Source organism: Glandiceps talaboti, chromosome 16 (assembly GCF_964340395.1).
Source record: "Glandiceps talaboti chromosome 16, keGlaTala1.1, whole genome shotgun sequence".
Classification (NCBI taxonomy): domain Eukaryota; kingdom Metazoa; phylum Hemichordata; class Enteropneusta; family Spengelidae; genus Glandiceps; species Glandiceps talaboti.
In genome coordinates, this window is record NC_135564.1 from 13,251,935 (window position 1) to 13,271,526 (window position 19,592).

General features: G+C 35.4%; 3 protein-coding genes across 3 annotated transcripts; all 3 read right to left on the bottom strand.

The window, feature by feature from the left end:
* Positions 1-463: 463 nt before the first annotated feature.
* LOC144447622 (avidin-like) lies at positions 464-19,525 on the bottom strand. The gene is made up of 6 exons (XM_078137698.1): positions 19,482-19,525; positions 3,845-4,029; positions 2,903-2,960; positions 2,015-2,152; positions 1,394-1,592; positions 464-1,093 (listed from the first exon to the last, which is right to left on the bottom strand). Exons 2-6 carry the CDS (start codon positions 4,019-4,021, stop codon positions 1,003-1,005), a joined length of 663 nt encoding a protein of 220 aa, XP_077993824.1. The 5' UTR covers positions 4,022-4,029; positions 19,482-19,525; the 3' UTR covers positions 464-1,002.
* On the bottom strand, positions 6,464-18,383 carry LOC144447648 (sialate O-acetylesterase-like). Its single transcript, XM_078137724.1, has 12 exons — positions 18,346-18,383; positions 17,008-17,122; positions 16,301-16,358; positions 15,586-15,744; positions 14,833-15,014; positions 10,771-10,909; positions 9,950-10,124; positions 9,534-9,637; positions 8,886-9,022; positions 8,176-8,333; positions 7,522-7,720; positions 6,464-6,767 (listed from the first exon to the last, which is right to left on the bottom strand). Exons 1-12 carry the CDS (start codon positions 18,381-18,383, stop codon positions 6,531-6,533), a joined length of 1,701 nt encoding a protein of 566 aa, XP_077993850.1. The 3' UTR covers positions 6,464-6,530.
* Positions 11,867-13,338, bottom strand: LOC144447649 (sialate O-acetylesterase-like). The gene is made up of 3 exons (XM_078137725.1): positions 13,283-13,338; positions 12,580-12,738; positions 11,867-12,063 (listed from the first exon to the last, which is right to left on the bottom strand). Exons 1-3 carry the CDS (start codon positions 13,332-13,334, stop codon positions 11,867-11,869), a joined length of 408 nt encoding a protein of 135 aa, XP_077993851.1. The 5' UTR covers positions 13,335-13,338.
* Positions 19,526-19,592: the final 67 nt, after the last annotated feature.

Consider the following 19,592-nt stretch of genomic DNA (forward strand, 5'->3'; position numbering starts at 1 on the left):
GTATGTATGTATGTATGTATGTATGTATGTATGTATGTATGTATGTATGTATGTATGTATGTATGTATGTATGTATGTATGTATGTATGTATGTATGTATGTATGCATGCATGCATGCATGCATGCATGTATGTATGTATGTATGTATCTATGTATGTATGTATCTATGTATGTATGTATGTATCTATGTATGTATGTATCTATGTATATATATATATATATATATATATATATATATAGTAAACAGTGCTCAATACATATGTAACACAGTCAATAACTGTAATCCACGCCTGATGAGCCTTCTGGTGAAACGGTCCGTAGCGTAAATCCATAATGTAATATCATACTCTTCTTCTTTCATTTTATGTATGATATGCTCTCCAATGTGATTGAGCACTCTACTTGGCAAAAGAAGAATGAAACACATTTATTATTAGAATTCTTTATTCATTGAACATGTCCATGTCTCTGTAAAGTAAATTATTTCAACATACAGTGAACCACACCCTCTGGTTGGAATACGACAGCATAAATCGAGCCGCCAGACAACTAAGATAGGTGCAAATCATCTTTAAAAAAAAGTCTTGCGACATGTTCATTTATGCTATTGAATGGGTGTTGGTTTAATTGTACTAGGGTGGTATTTCTGATGACTTCCATGATCTTGCAGTGCACATTTTCGGGCCATCCAGTATTTACACTGTCTTGATTACAGGGTGATTGTCTCCACACAACAAAGGCATTGTCGTCATCCACTTGTGTCATCTATCACATCGAATAATAAGCATATTTTTTTTTATTTGTACCGTGGTATCTTAGAAAGACGAATCCTAGGTTTCCACAGTAGTACTTAGAACAAGGAATTCAGCTGTGTATGTAGATAATTCGTACACTCTAAACAATAAAATAACAACTAAGTATATATGTTGTAATTATAGACTCATCACGTAAATTCATTGTTATAACTTATATATTAATTCTGGCTTGATCACATAGTATATTTTACTGCAAGCTGTCAGGTATTAATGGTGGTTGCTCTTTCTCCTGGGGTGGTGAAAGGTGATCGATATGTGTGAAGGTATCTTGGCCAATCCTAGCAAAGAAAAGAAGATTTTTTACTCAGGTGAAACACTTAACTATTAAGCTTGATTACACTATTCTAGTGTAATGATGTCATTGCATAGTTTCGAACTGAAATCGTCGTCTTGCATTGAATCATTTTAGTTTGTCAACAACAATTGATAGTCGTGTGTGCTTCAGTAAACAGAATATTGCAGGTAACCCCCCACCCCCACCCCACCCCACACCCTCACCCCCAGTCCAACAAAAGGTACCTCAGCATACCCCCCCCCCCTCCAATAACATTTATAATATTCTGTTGACTAGAACCTACCTGTTTGCCATCCAAGCATCTTGACAAGTATCGATCGTACTGGTTAAAATCCAGGTAGTCAGTAGAGTTTCACGTCCATCACAAATCACACACTGACCAGTCCAACTGGTTACTGACTCACCCTTGTTCCACGATGCAGAAAAGCCAAACGTTTGGCCAATAGAGGACGCTGTGCCATGAACGAATGCTGGACCATTGCCTGATAGATGACAAACAAAATGTATTAGTATTTATTGCATGTACTGTATGTGAACTGTGACAATTTTAGTGCAGGCTAATCAGTATGTTATTCATTTCACTGCATATTTCTTTTGAAGGTACACTAGCTGCACGGTAACTGGAATTTTTTAAAACTGTGTTAAAGGAACACACATTGTCTGGGAGCATGGTGGGAAGTGGGCATGTAGATCCAGTGGGAGGGGATTTTGTGAAATGTTGCAGTGGGAGGGCGTATACGAACAGCTTCCACTTTCCCTTTTATTTAATCACAATAAAACCCACCCAAAGTCTATTAACGTTTGTTTCACTTTTCAAAAAGAATTTAGAAAATTTACTCGATGACAGAGACTGCACCTGTTACAAGAACCTCAGACCACTATAGAGCAAGGACGCTGTATTTACCTGCAGCACCGAGATAGCGTTCAACAGCAGTACGATATTCACCATGTATAGCTTCACTGGCATGTTGTAAAATCTTCAATTCAGAACCATGTTGATTATACCATGCACCTTCTAAGGAACAGTCTTGGGAAACAGGATCTGTGCATAATTATTACAATGTTAGTGTATTTTATCAGTTATCGTTATCATCATCATCAAGCAATAAGATTTTGTTTTGAGAAGCCTAGGACCAAATACCTGTACCCTCATATTTTTGTCAGTATCTTTGTCGTTGTATTTGTCAAGATTGTCAAAATGTGACGTCACCACAAGAAGTTTATCCGTCACAAATCTCCCAAATGGTTGAACACATATCAAATGCAATTGGGTTTCTTTACAAGATTCAAAAGTTGCCAAGGTTCTATTTTATCACCCCAAATCATATGTAAGTTGATAGCAGTGATCTAATAGTAATACAAGTATACAAAAGGTAGAATAGACTGACTGGACTTTAATTGATCCTGATGCAGATTTGAAATACCGTTGTCAAATTCTCGAGTTTTTTATTCATATGTAAATATATATATATATATATATATATATATATATATATATATATATATATATATATATATATATATATATATATATATATACATATATATATATATATATATATATATATATATATATATATATATATATTCCTATTTACAATGCAATCGCACCAACATACATATACCAACCTCTTTGCACAGATACACATGCATAATTCTAGTACAGTATCCGAGGACATCTGGTGTTAATTTAGTTGAAATATGTTACTGAGATTGTGCCAATTTGCAATTTCGAGTATTCATTGACCTCGGCCTCGGATCATGCACTGTATAAGTTATAACCCTTACTTACCCTTTGAATAGTCTTCTTCAGGAAGTAATTCCTCTTCTTCAAAGCTGTCATCCGGGACCTTAGAGAGCCGATAAGAAGTAAAATTTATGTCAAGTTTACATATAACTAGCTCCCCCGGGAATTAACATCACAAAACTACACGTATATGGAACTTGTTGTATGATTAATACAAAGAACTCCACTATTAATGTTGAATAACGGAGCCGTCATTATTTACGGAGAAAATTGCTTTGAAAATCCACAAAATTTGAGTGACCCCCTACCTGGTTTGAAATATTTTCGTAACACCCCCCCCCTCACCATTTTACAATCGTAACTCATCAACTGTTAATGGCTACACACATTATATAAATTGAGGCTGAGTGTTCCATTGTCAAAACACCACATACACATACACATACACACACACGTATACATATGCATACGTATGCACGTGTGTACATACATACATGCATGCATACAAGAATGCATAGGCAGGCAGGCAGACAGACAGACAGACAGACAGACAGACAGACAGACAGACAGACAGACAGACAGACAGACAGACATACATACATACATACATACATACATACATACCGTACGTACATACGTACATACATACGTACGTACGTACGTACGTACGTACATACATACATACATACATACATACATACATACATACATACATACATACATACATACATACATACATACATACATACATACATACACACACACACACATACATACATACATACATACATACATACATACATACACACACACACATACATACATACATACATACATACATACATACATACATACATACATACATACATACATACATACATAGACACATGTACAGAGATACGCACACAGGCACAGACAAGTACACACACACACACACACACACACACACACACACACACACACACACACACACACACACACACACACCTTTAAGCGGTTCTTTCCAGAAAATGATTCACGTGGCTTATAATCTTGTTCGTGGTTGTTCTTCATTAACTTATTTTTGAGACTGAGCATGTCGAATTTGGGCTGGGAGGTGTCAAGTGAACGCCCTGATACCAAGGTAACCAAGGTAACCAGAAGACAGAGGAATAGAAGCTTCATTGTTGAACCTATGAAATGAATACGATTGTGGAATTTAAAAAGATAGTAAGACCATTAATAGCAAAAGATCAGTTATCACTTTACTGTGTTCAGTTACATCACTGTGACGTCAGAGATATCAACACCCTTAATAATTTCCATATCGCTAATCATGATGTCATAGTAAAGAAACCTTACCTTCCATATCATTAGCCATGACGTCATTACCATCAAAAATCTTTCCGTATCATTAGCCATGACGTCATAACTTTCCATATCAATGACGCCATACCTTACAGCTTACCGACGGCTACCTCACTTTCCATATCTAGCAATGACGTCACAATTAACAACACCTTACTTTCCATATTGTTAGCAATGACGTCATAGCTAACAGCACCTTACTTTCCATGTCGTTAGGCATGACGTCAGAGTTAAGGGTACCATACTGTTCTAATATTTTATACTTTATTACTTCACAGAACCCATATCGTTATCCACACTACTATAATACTTTCTATAAGTTTATGGCACCCCACCCTATCGTTTACCGTGACGTCATAGCTAACGATACAATACTTTGCTTTGCTTTACTTCACAGAAGCCATATCGTTATCCATAACCATATACTTTCCATATCGTTTGACATGACGTCATTTGATATGACGTCATAGCACTACTACATTTTCACTTCCTCGACGTATTAGCCTAGTACACTTTTTTTTCATATGTCAAGGTCATTGAACTTACGAACTTGGCATGTTTACAAATAAAATACTATCTATTTATGGGAAATTTGCCAATTTCAACTACGGCTCCATAATTCTTTAACATGCAATAACAACGTGTGTCAATTCAAACTTCGCAATAATGTTGCATGCAATAGTAAACACATTGCGAAAACATTCATTTGATGTGAAAAACAGATCAAAGTACATAAACACACGAATCAATTTAAAACACAGGTAAAGAAATTTGCCCGTCTTTTTAAGTCTGTCAGAGGTGCGTAAGGCCTTGGAGAAAAAGACAACAACATTAGTTTGGCTATGAAATTAAAAAAAAAGTCACTGAAATGTACTTTTGCGAAAACATACAAACAAAACTACATACTCAACATCAACCTGGAATTATACATTTCCCCCTGAAATATCAGTGTAATAAATGTACTTACCGATGTACTGTACACTAAGTTTTTATATTCGGCTCCTAGAATAGTGAAAACGTGGCGTTTATGGACGAATCAAAGCGTCTAGTTACGTTTAACAATACAACGTGTTTTTTGATGCTGCGCAATGTCAAATCGACTTTGCACTTTGCTCTTACGAACGACGTACATATGACGAATTTACATACAATAGACTGAGTGACGACACTATATATTTCTTCTTCAAGTCTTGCCAACATACTGCATTGCATTCCATATATCTAGATCTCTTGTATACTGCAGCTGCCTATAGGCTATAGGTGATATTTCTCTTGGATCAAGTAACTGATGTATTTCTTTTTATATGAAAGTGGCACAAGCTGAGTTTATAAGATATTTTTTTATTCAAGTGAATTACTTTCATAAAACCTTGAAACCATTAATATTGATGTATGCCCTCAACGAAATACAATTGTCTTCTGACATTGTTAGGACATTTAATTGCATAGTACAACTGGCATAGTAGGCTAGGCATTTCCTCGATATTGTATGTACCAAATTATATGGAGTTTGAAGAGTGCATTTTTCAGATGTAGCCTAATTATTGAAAATATCAAGTTTGCTAATGACTCATTAAAACTAAAAACAAACTTTTATGAACTTTTCGCTTTGTTATGGTTGATATATGTACCAAATTATGTCATATAATTCGAAGTGCACAGACTGGATGTCCCGAAAGTGTGCACTGCAAGATCATGGAAGTCATCAGAAATACCACCCTATCACGTATGTTCAGTCACGCGACCCGAAATTCAGATTACCATTTCGGGGCACGTGACTGGACATACGCGATAATTAGTATGAGATGGCTTGGGCCTACTGAGACAGCTCAGCAAAGCCTGATCGAAACGTCTTGGTCAGAGACACTTCACTGTTTATTTTATATTTATATTTATATTGTTCATGTTCTGAGTTCAGAACTACACACAACTACTGAAACGTTAGGGACATGATACTGCAGTTACAGCGAGTGTAGGTTCCACCGGTTGTAACTTCTAGCATTTGTCACAACTATAATTCTTGAAATAAATTTAATTCATTCCTGATTTCCTGACAGTTATTGATATTTTATTACTCAATAAAAACAACAATTACATATCACGTGTACAACAAAACATACTTGTATATACCTAAAACATTAAGGGTAACAGGAGATAGAAAAATAGCTATGTTAATTGTAAATAGCTGAATGTAGAGATATAACAACAAATTAAGTATGTTAATGGGACTCATTCAGGCAGAAAAAGCGTTTGTCGATATTCAGCTAAAATAAATCTAGTGCATGAAAAACATACTACTACAATAGTTCATTAGTGCGTTTTTTAACTACTCCAATGAAACGATAAATGGTGGTGTCGGTAAGCTGCTTTCTGCACTGTATATAGCACAGTTCTTGTAACTACATGGTGACTCTCTCCATTCATATCGCAAAGCTTCAATTTTTTTGCCATCACATCTCTCAGTAGAGAGTTTGATTGCATACGTACTGACTGGTTTGGTGATTGGTGCTGGCTGCCAGTCACGTGATTTAGGCTTACAGTTCTTAGTTACTGAGCAGCAAACCTGAAAAGGATGAAGGGAAACAGTTTACAAGTATTTTTTTGACTGTTTTACATTTTTGTGTAGTTTCGTTGTTTTAGTTGAAATTTCTCATGAAATGAAATAAAATTCAGACCGATAAGGAGAATATATTGTTCATGGTTCCAAGAATCAATAGGACAGTACAATATAGTTACTTTGGAACGATAAGTCGGAAAAGAATGCGACGAATGCAAGACTGATATGTCTGACAGTGGGCTAAAATCTATTCTCTTTGATTGGTACAAAACTTAACGTCAACGGCCTTCACCTGGTGAAACTGTTCTTTGGGTGAGTATGGCGCAGCTTGAAAAGTCCACAAGTGAACCTAATATTGCCTTGTAGTAAGACTCTCAAGTACAACAATCAAAAGTATTTCTTTTTATTTATTTATTTATTTATTTATTTATTTATTTATTTATTTATTTATTTATTTATTTATTTATTTATTTATTTATTTATTTATTTATTTATTTATTTATTTATTCATTTTTTATTTATTTATTTATTTATTTATTTATTTATTTATTCATTCGTTCGTTCGTTCGTTCGTTCGTTCGTTCATTCATTCATTCATTCATTCATTCACCCACAGTGCAACAAAAAGAAGAAGAGAAAGACTAAGGCTAAGTACCTAGATTGTTTGACCATTGGTGACCACTGATGCACTGTATCCAAACTATCGACAGTATGATTTTGGGATATGACATTGAAAGATTGAGAATATTCAAGTACTGACCTCAAAGCCTTCATTATTTCTGATCTCAATTGGTGTCTTCTGATCATCAAACTCAACCAATAGTGTATTATCAGATGATTGTACTGCAACATGAGTTGGAAATGGTCCGGCATATTTGACTTCTTTTTCACCATATGCTATAGCTCTACCACCAAGTGATAATCGGTACCCTACGTCTTGTTTGTATCGTGGATGGATTCTGTCACAGAAATAAGTACATAAACAAACACTGAGTTACAAATTTAATTACAGAGTGAAAAGAGAAAACAGGTCTTTGTCAACTTTTGTTGGTCAGTAGGTTGTAATGTGTGTATAAAACCAAAAGCAATTGATGGATCATGATTTTTGTGTCTCATTGGAACAACTTTGTCTGAAGGCTGTCACCCGACTGGCTGCCATAGGAACATCTCATATACACTGAGATATTAGTAAAGGAAATAATCAAAGGTACGTTAGCATCGAGTTGTATATCATACTAATACCACACCTCCATTTGTGGTGACGACTTCATGATATCCAGAATATAACTGCATCCCCATCTCTTATTTACAGATACAAACACAGTCACATTCAAACTAAGTCACATTCAGATTGGTTGTCAAGGGCAACAGGGTATTACAAGGATAACTCTACAGCTATGGAATTGCAACTTACGGTGAATATGGTGATTCTGGATCTCCTAAATCCATGGCAACTGCCATAAATGTATTTGGCATTTTAGCATTTGGTACATATCCGTAATCTGCTGTTTGGTGCCATCTCAACACAGGGAATCCTCCAATATATGTTGGGTCACGAGTGTTAGTTGACAACTAGGTGTTAGAAGAACACAAAATAAGCAAATATTGGTTGTTTTGTATTACATTACACTTTTGTTCCAAATACAAACTTGAAAATTGTTACCAGAAATGTTTGACTGTCATACATACTTCAGTCTTTGTCAACAGCTCTGGGTCTGTTTGACCCATTTCAGGTAACAATTATCAAGTTTGTGTTGATAACAAAAGTTTATGTAATACATAAGATTACCATTGCACAGATGAAGTTTCTTTTGAAGATTAGTTGCTTTGTTGGAGTTACAAGTTATCCACCCCATCAGTTTTACGATTTATCCCTCTCTAGAAATGTGACCATTTCATGTTGTCATGTGACTGTCAAGTTATCATCCTTTGTGTACTGTCACCTGACAGTCAGGTGACCACTTTGTTTGCTGTTAAATGACAACACACAAAGTTCAAGAGATCCAGACAAAAGCTAAAACTGAGACATTTTGTAATAAAAGTGTCATCTTGTGATATGTTGTGGGTGGGAATTAATTACCACTATAGGGCAACAAAATAGCAATGTCATCATAGCAATCTTACCTGTACAAAACCAAACGGAAAGAGTTTGTCAGTTTGTCCTTGTGAACCTTGATTGAATTTATACCTCCAATCAGTAATCATTGCTGGAAATCTACAACGGTAAGTATTGCGAGTTGTCCTCTTGGCGTTAAATTCACCTAAAACACAGCAACAAATATCACATTAAATTCAGGTTATGACCACAATTATCTGATTTCAATGTTAAAACAATTTAAAGGCCAGAGATTCAATCCCTGGTTCTTGTATTAGTCAGTCCGATCAGTTGAATCATAATAATTAAATCTTTTTTGATAGCTCCACCAGACAACTATTCTTCACACCTAAATTTTAAACCTAATCCTACATTTGCATTTAAAGGCCAAGGTTTCAATCCCAGGCTCTCATATATTAGTGTTATCTTATCGGTGAAACCATAAGGACTACATAGGATCATTGTTTTGTTCTGGACCAACTTTTTCTAGATCTCTGCCAGACAACTGTTTTACATCTAAATCCAATTCCAACATGGGCTGTCAGTTTAATATGCTACTGTTCAAGATTTAATCAAGTTTGCTACAGATAATATCAATTCATCACACGTCAATCGAGACTTCAGGAGGTGGAGTAGGGGCCCTGGTGGTGGGTGTTACAACAATTGAGAGAACCTACCCTGATACCAGATAGCTCCTTTAATTGTCATATTCAAGAATGGATGTATCATGGCATTCCATAAAAGCATATCTCTTCCACGGCCTATCTTTGATACCTCAGTTCTGTTAAATATTACCATGTGAAAATAATTTATCAATACATTGGTGTCCAATTATTTCACTTCATTTGTTAATAACAAGATCTAAGAAGTTGTAGATTTAGATATTTTAATGATGCTTAAAAATGCATAATCAGAAACAAAATATATACTTTATTTTATCACCTTTTGCAATTGCTCTGTTAGACGACTGCATTCATTACATCTTAATCCTATAAATCCAACTTTGTTGCCTTCAACATCCCCTCAGAATATTAACAGATCAGATCAAAATTTAGCTATCTTTAACCTAGTGTACAAATATTATAAACTGTACCCGGAACGAGGTGGACATTTGGCAAGTGCATCAGCTGAAGACCAAGCTTCAATGGGTGTTCCTCCCCACGTAGTATCAATCAATCCGATTGGATACTTGAAATGGTTATAAAGATTGCGTCCATAAAACCAACATACAGCTGAGAAGCGCATAAAACCATTATTGGCAACAGCCTCTGAAAGAACAAAAAACAGTTCACAGCTACATTTATTTAGTTATTGATTTAAAAAACCCCCAAGATATTCAAAATTACACTCTTTTTGTTATTAATACATCATATTCCAGTTATTACAAAAGATCGTCTTGTTGGCCACCTGAAGGTGCTATATTCTATTGCAGATTTGGGCCAGAAATGTGGATCAGAATCATTCTGCATTTGTGTAGTTAGTCTGTAACATATGTAAGGTACGCCGTGACGGGGCGCCCTCACACATCGGCCAGTGAGGGCAGAACAACATGATGTATCTTACAGTCTTTTGTGTAGTATACTGGACAATCATCCTGTCCCAACATTTCATGGCAAATGTTGATAACATTCTCTTTTTTCATTGCAATAGCTACAGGCTGCTTCAGTTTTTGATGGCTTAAATTTTAAGAACTCACTCAGTCCATGCATGATACCATGATACCCCATTTTCATGCTTGCTTCTTGCACTACCATGCATTTGGCATACAGAATGAAATGTTTAGCCCTCATTTTCCCTATCTTAAAAGTCTGCTGAAAAATGACTATAAACCAGAATGTGTCACATTTGTCAATGTGGGTATTATGAAGTAGCAACTTCTCAGACCACTATAGATTAGTATGAGGTGATACTAACTTGTTGATGGTCTTGTCCAGGGTTCCTTCACAGATTGTAAATCAAATAGTTCCTCCCCACTCTGTACTTTATCAGCTGCAAATAATCTTATATCTGGATAATTAATGGCATCCTTAGCTTCCTCTGATGCATTGAATACCTGGCAATCAATAAAGTCAAACAGAGTTTTTGTTAGTTAAATAATTTCTCATGTCATTTCGGTAATGGTAAAACTTCACCAAGCCTGAAATATTCGTCAGTGATGGCATTCCTGTTCATGATTTTCTTAAATATGACTGAATGCAATTTGTTACATTTCTGTTGTGCGACAAAATTTTGTTGCAACCAATCGGATTGTCGCTTTAATTTTATTAACAGCTATAGATCTGACATAAACAATGGCCACACTGTGCCTATGAGTTGCATGATCAAAATTAGAATACAACTCTGCCTTCTGTTCATCTACATGCATAATACTGGTATTCAAACAAGTATGACATGGGATTTTCGCTCCCTGCATAATTAGATGTTATTCCCCTATATGTTTCTTTGTTCAGCCAAGTACGAGTGACCTAAGGGGCCTTAGTCACTATGAGTCGCTAGGTCACGAGTATTTTCTGGCTGAACGAAGACAAATATTGGAGAATAACATAATTATACCAGCGCCAGTAATATCAAAGGAAATATGGGGAAAGTAATGATAATTTTGAACGTTTTGACTCATATTTAGAACACAGCAAATCCAGTGACGTAGACACACGTTGTCATGACATAGACGCACACTGTCGTGATGTACAACCAGAGTATATATTCCGTATTTTTGTTCAACTTAGCTCGTACATGGTATAATTTGTTTTATATTTGTCTGCTCAGCTTACAGTCTCGCTGCTAGACCCTCGGGCAATTCTGCTAACTTTAAAAGTAACCACACTGTAGGTTGTATACTTGCCAAAGGTGCTGTCGAGGAATAATTGTCATCCTCAGCTTTTGTTCATATGTGGTCTTGTTACAAGACTACACACTTCTTACAAATATCTTATGCTAAATGGTGAAGTAAATTGTGAAATTAAAATTAAAAGACTTTCATATTTCATATTCATCAAAACGTACACACAATTCATACCTTTAAGATGGGGAATTCCATGTTACTTTGACCACTGCATACCCAGACATCACCAAACAGTATGTCTTGTAAGACCAAGACTTCCTTCGAGTTGCCACTGGTGTGTTTGAATTGTATATCAAATGGTCCACTGGGTGGCATTGCATCAAATTTTATTCTCCAAATCCATGTACTGCTAGTATCATTAGTACCTGACAAGTCAATCAATGACATAATATCAGGGGTATTCTTTGTTTTTTAAAATACAGAACCCGTTGCTATGGACATTAAGCTGACTTTACATATAAATTCTTTCTTCTTTTTTTTTTTTTCTTTTTTTTTTTGGGGGGGGGGTAATCTTAATGTATTTTGTATCTTATATATTACAGTTAATCATCACTTGCAATAGTACAAAATTATGTACATTAACACAATCTCACATCACTTACTGTGGCAGAGTTAATGTGATATGCCAAGTGTGTGTGTGTGTGTGTGTGTCAGTGTGTGTGCGTGTGTCTGTGTCTGTATGTCTATCTGTCTGTCTGTTTGTCTGTCTGTCTGTCTGTCTCTCTGTCTGTGTTTGTGTGTGTCTGTGTGTGTCTGTGTCTGTTTATATATAATCATTTATGCTTGTAGTATCAAAGAGACAATAAAAGTGCATTCTAGTTTATAAGAGTATAATTTACCAACAATATGAATTGATAACAAAAGTAAAAGTAATGTTTTACCTTGATATGTTTGAGTGGAATACACTTTCTCCTTTAACACAGCTTCAACGGTAGCATCTTTTTCACCATATCCCCAAACTATTGATTGATATGGTTCCATTTGTAACACCATGTGGTTTCCATAGTAACTGGCTAATTGAAAACTTGATGTTGGTGCACCTTCATTAACATAAAGAGTACAGATTACAATCACAATACTGTACAGTGTGGATAGATAGGACTGTAATGTGAATTAATAGAGCACTTTGGATCCATTGGTACTACCAAACTAGAGAGAGTTTAGCGTTTCAATAAGGTGACAAGTTTTTTTTTTTTTACATCTTGCACGTTTATTGCTGCAAATTACACAAACAAAATACAGACACTGACAAAATACAGACACCTAATCCTAGATTTGAATTTAAAGGCCAAGGTTTCAGTCCCAGGTTTTTGCATTAGTGTTATCTTATCAGTGGAACCATAAGGATTACATAGGATCATTATTTTCTTCTGGAACAACTTTTTCTAGATCTCTGCCAGACAACTGTTTTTTACACGTAAATTATAGTCCAATTCCAACTTGGGCTGTCAGTTTAATATGCTACTGATCATGATGTAATCAAGCTTGCTATACCTAATATCAATTCTCACGTCAATCGTGACTTCAGGAGGTTCGGCTGCAGGGGCCTTGGGTGTGGGTGTTACAACAATTGAGGGAACTTACCCTGATACCATATAGCTCCTTTAATTGTCATATTCAAGAATGGATGTATCATGGCACTCGATAAAACCATATGGTCATCCGCACCATCTACTTTCTCCTTGTCTTTTCCATAGTCTGTCTTTGTTACCTCAGTTCTGTTAAATATTATTTGAAATTTAGATATTTTAATGATGCTTAAAAATGCATAATCATAAACAAAACATATACTTTATTTTATCACCTTTTGCAATTGCTCTGTTAGACTACTGTATTAATTACCTGTAAACCCATCATTTTGGCCTTCAACATCCCCTCAAAATATCAACAGATCGAAATTTAGCTATCTTTGATAGCTACCTAATGTACAAAAAGTGTAATCTGTATACCTGGAATAAGGTGGAACACTATATTTGACAAGTGTATCAGCTGAAGACCAAGCTTCAATGGGCGTTCCTCCCCATGTAGTATCAATCAATCCGATTGGATACTTGAAATGATTATAAAGATTGCGTCCATAAAACCAACATACAGCTGAGAAGTGCATAAAACTATCCCTGGCAACTGCCTCTGAAAGAATAAAAAACAGTTCACAGCTACATTTAACTGCATTTTGTTATGAATACATCATATTCCAGTTATTACAAAATATCGTCTACTTCACCACTTGAGGTGCTATATTCTATAGCAGATTTGGGCCAGAAATGTGGGCCACTGCATTTGTGTAGTTAGTCTGTAACATATATAAGGTATGCCATGACGGGGCACCATCACATATCGGGCAGTGAGGGCAGTACAACATGATGTATCTTACAGTCTTTGTATAGTATACTGGACAATCATCTTGTCCCAACATTTCATGGCAAATTTTGATAACATTCTCTTTTTCATTGTAATACCTGGGCTGCTTCTGTTTTTGATGGCTTAAATGTTAGGAACTCACACAGTCCATGTATGATACCACCTTTTCTTGATTGCTTCTTGCAGTATCATGCATTTGGTACATTGAAATATTTAGCCCTCATTTTCCCTATCTTTACAATCTCCTGAAAAATGCTAACCAGGTTGTGTCATATTTGCCAATGTGGGTATTTTATGAAGTAATAGATTTTAAGCAATATCTCAGACCACTATTGATTAGTTTGAGGTGATACTAACTTGCTGAAGGTCTTGTCCAGGGTTCCATCACAGATTGTAAATCAAATAGTCCCCCCTCAGTCTCTACTCTATCAGCTGCAAATAATCTTATATCCGGATAATTAATGGCATCCTTAGTTTCCTCTGCATTGAATGCCTAGTAATCAATAAAGTCAAACAGAGTGGGTAGTTAAATAATTTCTCAGGTTATTTGGTAATGAACTTCACCAAAACTGAAATATTCGTCAGTGTTGGCATTCCTGTTAATGATTCACTTAAACATGACTGAATGCAATTTGTTCATGTGTGGTCTTGCTACAAGACTATACACTTCTTCCACATGTCTTATTCTAAATGGTGTAGGCACTAAGTATTATCAAAATTAAAATACTTTCATATTTCATATTCATATTAAAACGTACACACAATTAACCTACCTGAAAGACGGTGAATTCCATATTACTTTGACCACTGCATACCCAGACATCACCAAACAGTATGTCTTGTAAAACCAAGACTTCCTTCGAGTTGCCACTGGTGTGTTTGAATTGTATATCAAATGGTCCACTGGGTGGCATTGCATCAAATTTTATTCTCCAAATCCATGTATCATTAGTACCTGACAAGTCAACACATTACATAATATCAGGGGTATAAGTGTTTTTTTTATACAGAACCTGTTGCAATGGACATGGTTACGGTTACTATGTTTTCTTCTTTTATGTTGAATTTAGAATGTTTGCACTCCTTTATGTATAACTTAACATAAGCTGCCTTTATAAGATAATGTTGGGGAGGGGGGAGATCTTAATGTATTTTGTATCTTCTATAGTACAGTTAATCATCACTTGCAATAGTGTAAAATTATGTACATTAACACAATCTCAAATCACTTACTGTGGCAGAGTTAATGTGATATGCCAAGTGTGTGTGTGTGTGTGTGTGTGTGTGTGTGTGTGTGTGTGTGTGTGTGTGTGTGTGTGTGTGTGCGTGTGTCTGTGTGTGTCTGTCTGTCTGTGTGTGTCTGTGTGTCTGTGTGTGTGTGTCTGTCTATGTGTGTGTCTGTGTGTGTTTATATATAATCATTTATGCTTGTAGTATCAAAGAGACAATAAAAGTGCATTCTAGTTTATAAGAGTATAATTTACCAACAATATGAATTGATGACAAAAGTAAAAAAAATATTTTACCTTGATATGTTTGAGTGGAATACACTTTCTCCTTTAACACAGCTTCAACAGTAGCATCTTTTTCACCATATCCCCAAACTATTGATTGATATGGTTCCATTTGTAACACCATGTGGTTTCCATAGTAACTGGCTAATTGAAAACTTGATGTTGGTGCACCTTCATCAACATAAAGAGTACAGATTACAATCACAATATTGTACAGTATGGATAGATAGGATTGTAATGTGAATTAATAGAGCCCTTTGGATCCATTGGTACTACCAAACTAGAGAGAGTTTAGAGTTTCAATAAGGTGACAAGGTCTTTTTTTAACATCTTGCACGCTTATTGCTGCAAATTACACAAACAAAATACAGACAGTGATAGTACACACACAAATAAAATGTTACATTTTATCTCACTGTGAACACAAACAAACAGTTTTGAGTTTCAATCTTCCTTGTTTCATCAGACAGTGATGTTGATTTGGGTTCATAGTGAGATAAAAAGCACCATTTTAAATGTTTGCATGCTTTTAGTGTCCGTATTTTGTCGAATCCAGGCATACATTACACTTACTATCAACCTCTTTGCAAGATCGTAGAATGCACAATTTTAGTGCATAATCCGAGGACATAGGTGAATTATGTTAATGAGTATTGTTACTGTATGCCAATTTGTAATTTCGAGTATTCATTGACCTCGGATCATGCACTGTATAACCCTTACTTACCCTTTGAATAGTCTTCTTCAGGAAGTAATTCCTCTTCTTCAAAGCTGTCATCCGGGACCTTAGAGAGCCGATAAGAAATAAAATATATGTCAAGTTTACATATAACTAGCTCCCCCGGGAATTAAAATCACAAAACTACACGTATATGGAACTTGTTTTACAAAGAATTCCACTATTAATGTTGAATACGTCATGGACCCAGATTATATAATGACAAATCAATAAGATATATCATGTTGTTGAAAGGCATTTCTAGTCCGTGACATATACCGATTTGGATTGTCACTTGGCCACTTAATGTCACGGATTGCTGAGAGGGTTTTTTTTCTCGAAAATTGATAGGCAAATTATTAACAAAGTGGTATTTGATAAAAATTACAAAATTATAAAGCCTCCACTTCCAATATGTTGTGATGCAATAACTATATTCGTTAATTGCAGTCAAATGATTGAAGCAACATATATTAACATACTAAAAAGATATGCGCAATAGTCATATTAAGTATAATTTTTTTCTCACTGAGTAAATTATTAGGACGACACTCATCTCCCATGATGTCAGCCACAGCTCAAAAAATAATTACGACATACTACCTTAGCCCACAATATGTATTCCGACCATTATTAAACATTGATACTTGCTATTTTTTTTAGCATACATACATACATACATACATACATACATACATACATACATACATACGTACATGACTGAGCATGTCCATGAATTTTGGCTTGGAAGTCAAGTCGTAATTGAAAGCCCTGATACCAAGGTAACCAAGGTAACAAGAAGACAGAGGAATAGAAGCTTCATTTTTGAACCTATGAAACGAATAAAATTGTGGAATTCAAAAAGATATTAAGAACATTAACAAAAGATCAGTTATCACTTCACTGTATTGTAGGTGACAGTGGTTCGAGGTATTTTATTCAGGCTGTGTTCAATTATATCACTGTAACGTCAAAGCTAACAACTCATTATTTTCCATATCGTTAGCAATGACGTCATAACTAACAACACCTTACTTTCCATATCGTTAGACATGACGTCATAGGTAAGCCATACATTACTGATCTTTTATACTTTAATTCACAGAACCCATTTCGTAATATCCATATTAATATATACTTTCCATATCGTTAGCCATGACGTCATAGCTAAGCCATACATTACTGATCTGTTATACTTTAATTTACAGAACCCATATCGTAATATCCATACTAATATATACTTTCCATATCGTTAGCCATGACGTCAAAGTTAATGGCACCCGATCCTATGACGCCATAGTTAAGAGCTAACGGTATTGTTACGTTATTGTTATTGCTTAGTATAACATTTCAGTGTCTAAGTATGGTAGTTGTGGGTAGATCGGCAGAACGTACACCATTCTACACTCTAACTGTCTATCTTGGGTACCATGCAGGATCTACGAGCTTGTCTATTAAAGTTAGGAATTAGCTACACAGGTATCGTCACATATACGTACGCTCTTACACTCAGGTTGAGAGAGACACCGCACAACAACAGTTGCGTTGTAATCAAAATCTGGAGTCGGAATAGGAATCCGGAATGCTGAATGCGTCATTTGTTCTAAATATAAATGTCTTATGAAAGACGATCTTTCACCCAGATTCATTGTTCTAGAAGACATGGTGAGATTCAAGATCATGCCATATATAAATTGTTCACGTGTAAGACAAGTGTTGATCACGCATTGGAACTCGATAATCAACAAGTTATCTTGTTTACAAGTACTAATCTATGTTGACAATTGTTAGCTACTAGAGATATATGCAATTACTATAAGATTAGTAGATTAGTCAACATATTATTAGATCACGCTGTTATTAGCTCCTGTTTGTGAGTAAGTAGGTGCTAAGTAGTACAAAGGTGAATCTCACGTTAATTTAGGTAAAATATGCCAAAATTCCAAATATGACATTTCTGGATCGTAACAGTATCATAGTTTACTTTACTTTACAGTACCCATATCGTTATCCACAACACCACACTTCCCATATCGTTTGACATGACATCATACCTAATGGCATCTGTCGTTGTCGGTTGGTATGACGTCATAGATAACGATACAATGCATTGTACTTTGCCTTACTTTACTTTACAGAACCCATATCGTTCTATACAACACCATATACTTTCCATATCGTTTGGCATGACGTCATAGCTAACGGTACAATACATCGTACTTTGCCTTACTTTACTTTACTTTACAGAACCCATATCGTTCTATACAAAATCATATACTTTCCATATCGTTTGGCGTGACGTCATAGCACTACTGAAACGTCACTTCTATGATGGCTTAGCGTACGACACTTTACTTCATATGTCGTCATGGTCATTAAACTTACGAACTTCGCATGTTTACAAAATACTATCCATTTACGCGTAAACAAGAAATTGTGTGGTTCCGATTACATTGAATTTTAAAATAGGTGAGGTAGGCAGAATTTTTATTTTATTTTATCATACATTTTCTTCATGTGTGAGTGTCTACTTCAGGTTTTCCATTGTTTTCCAAATGGTCTCTGTGTTGTTTATTTCTTCCTACCAGATGTACAGCCATTACAGATTGGAAGAATAGTTTTATATTGTCTTTTTAAGTTGATGTCAGTTTTCGCATCCACTATTTCTTGCGAGACTTCACGACTCTCGTGATTTTATTTTTTTTCTCTCGAATTCGTACAAAAAAGTTTAGGGTCAACAGTGAAAAACTAGGTGGGATCTTGTTACCGGAACCAAACAACTTTTTTTTATTTGGCCTTATGGAAGTTTGCCAATTTCAACTAAGGCTTCATAATTCTTTAAAATAACAACGTCTGTCAATTCAAACTTTGCAATAATGTTACACGCGATATAAAAAAACACACTACGAAACATTCATTTGGTGGGAAAAACAGTTCAAAGTAAACACACACAGAGCAAAGAAATTTGCCCAGGTACTTTAAATCTGTCAGAAGGTGCGTAAGGCTTTTGGGAGAAAAAATTGTTTGGTAATGAAATCAACAAACTTAAAGTGTCATTGGAAGTTACTGTTGCGAAAACAGTATAACTTTACGACAAACGTTAACAAAACTTAAAACATATTGTCAACATTAATCTGGAATTATAAATTTACCGCTGAAATATCAGTGTAATAAATGTATACGTACTTACCGATGTACTGTACACTAAGTTTAAATATTCGACTCCTAGAATAGTGAAAAAGCGTCGTTTATGGACAAATCAAAAGGTCTATCAAAAGCTTTTAGCAATACGATGTGTTTT